Source organism: Arachis duranensis, chromosome 2 (genome assembly GCF_000817695.3).
Source record: "Arachis duranensis cultivar V14167 chromosome 2, aradu.V14167.gnm2.J7QH, whole genome shotgun sequence".
NCBI classification, from domain to species: Eukaryota; Viridiplantae; Streptophyta; class Magnoliopsida; order Fabales; family Fabaceae; genus Arachis; species Arachis duranensis.
In genome coordinates, this window is record NC_029773.3 from 68,666,728 (window position 1) to 68,673,544 (window position 6,817).

At 48.8% G+C, this 6,817-nt stretch overlaps 2 protein-coding genes across 2 annotated transcripts in view; both read right to left on the minus strand.

Moving 5' to 3' along the window:
• Window positions 1–4,180: 4,180 nt before the first annotated feature.
• LOC107474789 (uncharacterized) lies at window positions 4,181–6,781 on the minus strand. The gene has a single exon (XM_016094428.1). It carries the CDS (start codon window positions 6,779–6,781, stop codon window positions 4,181–4,183), a length of 2,601 nt encoding a protein of 866 aa, XP_015949914.1.
• LOC107474790 (uncharacterized) overlaps window positions 6,781–6,817 on the minus strand; it is a 2,424-nt gene continuing 2,387 nt past the window's right edge. The window contains exon 2 of the mRNA XM_016094429.1: window positions 6,781–6,804. Coding sequence (XP_015949915.1) covers window positions 6,781–6,804 — 24 coding nt within the window. The remainder of the gene's footprint in view (window positions 6,805–6,817) is intronic.

The window sequence follows — 6,817 nt, forward strand, 5'->3', positions numbered from 1 at the left end:
TACCACTGTCTTTTCTATCCGCCATTGGCTCTTTCCTCTACCATCGCTATGGTAGTAATTATCTCTCTCCTCTGTCCGCTCTATGATCCTCTCTTCCTCCATTCCCTTCCTTCCCTCTATTCTCTTTGTCTTTCTTGCATAATTGCGCCTCTTTTCCTCCCGTTATCTCATTATCTTTGTTGTATACTTACGTCTCTCACCATCTTTGCTACCGTTGTGGTCTATTCGTCTCCGCTTCTACTTCATCTACGTTTCTTTTTCTTCCATGTTTGTCTCTGTTTCATCTACCACTCTTTTTCCTTCATGTCTGCCTTACTTTAGATTTGTGTCTCCGCCACCCCATCTTAATCATGTCTCATATATTTGTATCGCCATTATTTTGCCACATCCACCTTTACCTGCTCCTCCCTCTCACAATTTCAATCTATGTTTTAGATTTTTCTTTTAAAAAAAATTAATTGTTTAATTGGATATTGATTTTAGTATTTTGTTTTAAAAAAAATAATTGTTGAATTGATTATTGGAATTGGAGTTGTTGATGTTAGTAATTTAGGTTAATATTGAAGAATTCCTAATTGTGGTGATAGAGAAAAGCAATGATAGTCATAAAACAGTGGTAACAGTTTGAAGGATAAAATATTAAAATCGGCATTTAATTTATACTATTATATTTTGTGTATCATCACCAAACATATTTAAAAAATTTGTGTATCCTTATGTTGGTCTCTTTTTATGTAATTGAGTCTATATATTTGTGTACAAAAGACCATTGTTATTATTTACAGCCACCTTTTAATCTATAGCTATACTCTCTCTTTCTTTTTCTCTCAATTTCTCTCTCTTTCACTCTCCTTAGTGTATCTTTGCATGATGCGCAGTTGGTGCTACACATTCTATTTTATTCTTTTCTGTGTATAGAGAACTATGTTTAATAAAACTTATTCGGTTGTCGGTTTCCGGACAGGTCGGGTGATTAGGGGAGATGGTGGGAACGTCTCTACGATCGCGCTGAAGCCGGTCTCGCCGAGTAGCTGGGTACTTGATGTAGAAGGAGAACGAGGGGGTGCCACCTGCAAAAGACACTCCGACGCTCTAGTCAGCTAGTGTGCAGGTGGGGAATAGGTTAGGTGGAAAGTGTGACGTACCTGGGGGGAGGGTAAGACCCTTCCCTTATATACCATGTTAGGTGTGGGTCCCAGGAGGGCAGAACCCGCCTTCTTCGAAGCTTCCTTGTATAGCTGTGGTGGCTAGCTGTAGGGTCGGGCCAACCCGTACGTGGCTTGGGCCAGACCGTAACAGTGCCCCCACGCGCCGATAATCAGTCGTATAGGCTGTTGGCGGCGAGTCTTCTATCATCGTTGTCGTTTGGTCGGCCGTTCGTGTGGGTGCCGCGCTGTCCGCATGCGTGCCCGTTCGTGGTTCGGGGCGTTCCTTCGTCGCCTCGTTTTTCGCGCGGGGCATTAAATGCCCATAAAAGGTTGAAAAATCCCGTGTGTGCAAAGACGATTCTGCCCCCAGGTCTTTCGCGCTTCCACTAGAGCGGTTTTGAACAGTTTTATGCTTCTGTTCTTCTTCCATTTACTTTGATTTCCTGATCATACTGCCCATTCGTCCTTCCTACGCTCTCATCACACAAAGGCTGTTTCCATTGCTCTAGTGCGCTTCGTCCTTAGTTGAATTTTCCCAATTCATCCAGGTAACTACTCCTTTTCCTTTTACTTCAATGGTTGTCTGCATGTCTGCCATGATCATTTTTTCTATGCTTGCTCTTTTTCTTGTTGTTTATGGGCGCATTTTGTGGATACACTTTTTTCTTCTTTTGTTGACTGTGGTGTGTCATGGGGGGTTTATGTTTTTGTTTTGGCCTTGGCTTGTTTGGTCCCCTTTGTGGTCACGGCACGAGGGGTTTCTTTGGGTTTTTCCCGGATTCCGGCCTCACAGACTAACCGCGCGGTGCCCCCACTGTAGGTATGCCTCGTGTCGTTAGCCGAGCTTCAAGCTCCGCCGCGGGTTATGACCCGTATGCGTGGGTGGTTTCCGACCTCAGGAACTCTCCCAATCAGATGGGTGAGGAGGAGCTAACGGAATTTCGCCAGGCCGAATATCTTTGTGGGGGCACCGACGAGGAGGCGAACTATGATGTTTATGTCCCCGCCCCTCATGAGCGGCTTTATGAAATTAATTTCAATGCCCCCCGGGTTGCCGATTGGATCTGGTTTTACAAGGCCATGTTCACTCAGGTCGGGGTTCGCATCCCCTTTTCCCCCTTTCAAAGGAGCCTCCTAAATCGGATTTCCGTGGCACCGTCTCAATTGCACCCGAACAGCTGGGCATCCATTCGCTGCTTTGAGATGGTGTGCGAGTACTTAGAGCTACCGATCTCTGTTGACGTCTTCCTATTTTTCTTTAATCTAACTAACCCTTCAAAGGAGGGGAAACACAAGAAAGGGTTTATATCCTTTCGGTCTGCCCAGGGCCGGAGAATCTTTGGCTTGTTCGAGGACTCCTACCATGGGTTCAAGGACAAGTACTTTAAGGTCCGCCCAGTTAAGGGTCGTCACCCTTTTTGGTTATCTTTGGAAAAGGAGCGCCTCATCCCGACGTATTGGAGTTTCGGGGCGGGGTCTAATCCTTTTATCAAAGTTACTTATAAAGGGATGTCGACCGTGGATCGGCGGATAGCCGACATTTTGTGGGCGGTTCTTGGGAGGAATAATGTGAACCCTCATCTCCTCATGGGTAACCGGGAGGCCGCCCGAGATTATATCCGTGAGTTCTCTTGTCGTGTAGTCGCTTGTTTGAACTTTTCTTTGCTACTTCCATTAACTTGTTTATTTCTTTGCTGCTTCCATTAACTTGTTTATTTTTCAATTTGTTCTGTAGTGGGGCTTTCTGCCGAAGTGACCGGCATGGACAACTTGTACCAAACCTTTCTTCAGGATGACGAGGGCGAGGAGACCGGAGGACAGCAGGTGACGGTCCCTCCGGAAGTGCCTCCTCCCGAAGTCGACACGTCTGCCAAAGTTGCTACTCCTACTTCCGAAACCCCAATTCCTGCCGAGGTTCCAATTCCCGGGCACTCGTCCTCTTCTCATCGGGAGGAAGAAGAAGAATTGTCCATCATCCCCACCCCCAAGAGACAAAGGTCGCAGTCTAGTCCCGAGGGGGTTTTGACTGTCATGGAAAGGAACTTCGATGCCGGGACCTTCATAGATGCCCAGCTGCTTCCGGGCACGGAGGATCATTTCCATGGCACCGACCTCTCGGGGCAGGCTCGGTGGATGTACCGTACCCTTCTTCGTGGTGCGGCCATAACCCGAAAGGCCGAGTTTGAGCTTTCCGGTATGGCCTCGCTTCGTCGGAAGCTTGAGTCTGCGGTTGATGCCAATAACAAGTACAAAACCCAAGTAAAGACGCTTCAGGATCAGTTGGTTGAAGCGGGAACAAGCTTGACGCCGCTCAGAAAAAGACCGCTTTAACCGAGGAGAAATTGAAAACTGCCGACGCCTCCGTGTCCCGTTTGACGGAGCAAGAGCAGACCTTGAAGAGTCAGCTGAGTGCTGCGCAAGGTCGGGTGTCCGCTCTGGAGAAAGAACGGGACGAAGCGGAGGCGGCTGCCAAGGCTGCCCGGGAGGAGGCCGAGCTGTTTAAACGAAAGCTCAAGGAAGTCAAGGAGCAGGGCAAAAATGCAATTTTCATGATTGAAGAGGCCCTCAAAGCTCAGGTGAAGATCGTTTCTCCGGACTTCGATGTGTCGGCGATCGGGGTTTTCAAGACCATTAAGGATGGCAAAGTTGTTGATATGCCAAAAAAGTGATGTTTGTAGTATTTGAACTTGTTTTTGTTGAACTTTTGTATTGCGACTTTGGTGTCCATTAATGGGTTTGTGGGCTCGTTTGCCCGTAAGTTTAACTTGTTTTATTTGCTGTCGATTTACTTTGCTTTCCCGTTTACTCGCGTTGGCCGTTTATGGCGTGCGTTCTTGTTGTGGTCGCTCACCGTATTTTTGGACTGAGTGGCTCCCGGGGTGATCAGTCCCGAGGCCGCGTATCGTCGTTCTCATAGTGGTCGCTTAAAAGTTAGAAATTAGAAAATGACATAGGAAAATATAGCATGTAGAAATTGGGCAGGTTCAATCATTGTAACAAAGGCACTGAAGTGCTATTACAAAATAGATGGCTTATGAATAGAACCTCCTTAAGTTATCCGCATTCCATGTCCTCGGGACCTCCTTGCCGTTAAGTCTTTCTAGCTTGTATGCTCCTCTCCCGATTACCTCCTTGATTCGGTATGGTCCTTCCCAGTTCGCCGCTAGTTTGCCTTCTCCCGGGGTAGACGGGCCGATGTCGTTACGCCTCAGGACGAGGTCGTTTTCTTCGAACTTTCTTTTGAGTGCTTTGGCATTGTAGCGTAAGGCCATTCTTTGTTTTAGCGCTGCTTCTGCCAGATGGGCCATTTCCCTGGTTTCTTCTATCAGGTCTTTCTCGACGGCTTCCTCTACTCCCTTCAGGAGTAACCGTGGACTCGGCTCTCCGATCTCTACGGGTATCACTGCGTCTGAACCGTAGGTTAGTCGGAAAGGTATCTCTTTAGTGGAGGATTGCTCGGTTGTTCGGTAGGACCAGAGGACCGAGGCTAGCTCATCGGCCCAAGCGCCTTTCTTGCCATCCAGCCTCTTCTTGAGCCCTTGCAGGATGATCTTGTTTGCGGACTCGACCTGCCCGTTTGTCTGTGGGTGCTCTACCGAGGAGAATCTCTGCTTTATGCCCAGGCCGGTGAGGAATTCTGTGAACTTTTTGTCGGTAAACTGTGTCCCGTTGTCCGAGATGACGACTTCCGGGATACCGAATCGTGTTATGACTTGTCTCCACATGAACTTCCTGCAATTGGACGAAGATATGCTAGCCAGCGGTTCGGCCTCTACCCATTTTGTGTAGTAGTCGATAGCGACTATGAGGTACTTGACTTGTCCCGGGCCGACGGGAAAAGGTCCTAAGAGATCGACTCCCCACTGCGAGAATGGTCGAGAGGCCGTTAGAAAGCTGAGCTCAGAGGCGGGTGCACGATGAAAGTTGGCGTTTTCTTGGCACTTGACACACTTCTTAACGAATTCCTTGGAGTCAGCCATCATCGATGGCCAGTAATATCCAGCTCGGATTAGCTTCCTCGCTAGGGCTTTGCCTCCTATATGGTGGCCGCAGCATCCTTCATGGACTTCCCTGAGGACGTAGCCCGTCTGGTCGGGGTGTAAACACTTCAGTAGGGGATGATTGAATCCCTTCCTGAAAAGCTGACCCTGGATGATGGCGTATCTGGCGGCTTCCCTTCTTAACTTTTTGGCATCTTTTTCGTTGTCGGGGAGCTTGCTGTTTTCTAAGAAGTCGATAATGGGATCCAACCAGGAGGGGCTTAGGTTCGAGAGGTGTAATGTGACTGCCGGCTCCTTCAGCTTCCCTTGGATTAGAGACCGGTTACCCTCTCCCGGTTTGGTGCTAGCCAACTTTGACAAGAGGTCTGCCCGTGTGTTCCTCTCTCTCGGGACGTGCTGGATCGTGACTTTCTCAAACTTTCGGCTCAAGTCTTTGACTCTTTCCAAGTACTTCTGTAGCAGTGAGTCCCTAGCTTGATAACTTCCGTTTACTTGGGAGGTGACGATTTGCGAATCGCTGCATATCTCCAACCTTGTTGCCCCGACCTCCGCTGCTAAGGTTAGGCCTCCTATAAGGGCTTCGTACTCTGCTTGGTTGTTTGAGACGGGAAAATTGAACTTGATTGAATGTTCGTATACGACTCCGGCCGGGCTTTCCAGGATGATCCCGGCACCTCCGAACGTCTGGTTGGAGGCTCCGTCTACGTGGAGCTTCCACCGTGTGTTCGTCTCTTCGACCAGATCGCCCGCTACTTCAACCAGAAAATCCGCCATCGCCTGCGCTTTGATGGCTTGCCGGGGTTCGTACCGTATGTCGTATTGAGAGAGTTCAATCGACCAGGTCATCATTCTCCCCGCCAAGTCGGGTTTTTGGAGCACTTGCCGGATCCCCTGATCCGTTCTTACGACGATCTGGTGACTTTGGAAGTATTGCTTCAACCTTCTCGAAGAGGTCAAGAGTGCCAGAGCTAACTTTTCCAATTTGTTATATCTTAGCTCTGCCCCTTGTAAGGCCCTGCTAACAAAATAGACTGGTTGTTGTGTCCGTCCTTCTTCTCGTACCAAAACTGAGGCCAAGGCTTCTCCCGTTATGGCGATATACAGGTATAACGGCTCCCCTTCTTTTGGCTTCCCGAGGACAGGTGGTGCCGCCAGGATCTCTTTGAAATGCCGGAAGGCTTCCTCGCATGCGGGTATCCATTCGAACGCCATTCCTCTCTTCATGAGATTGAAGAAAGGTAGGGCTTTTGTTGCCGATGCTCCGAGAAACCGTGATAGTGAGGCTAGCCGACTGGCCAACCTCTGGACGTCCTTAATACTACCTGGGCTCTTCATTTGGAGTATCGCCTGGCACTTCTCCGGGTTGGCTTCTACCCCTCTTTGGGTTATCATGAACCCGAGGAACTTTCCAGCTTCCACAGCGAAAGCACACTTGAGGGGGTTTAGCCTCATACCGTGTTGCCTGAGGGACGCGAATACACTCGCCAGGTCGTTCAAAAGGTCGTCAGGTCGTGTTGTTTTGGCGAGGATGTCATCCACGTAGACTTCAACTGTCTTCCCTATGAGGTCGTGGAATATCCTATTCATCAGCCTCTGGTATGTTGCTCCCGCATTTTTTAGGCCGAATGGCATCACCTTATAGCAGAAAGTTCCTCCTGGCGTTATGAA

Excerpts from the sequence above, each read along its gene's own strand:
- LOC107474789 (XM_016094428.1), bottom strand. The coding sequence starts at position 6,781 with ATGCCATTCGGCCTAAAAAATGCGGGAGCAACATACCAGAGGCTGATG.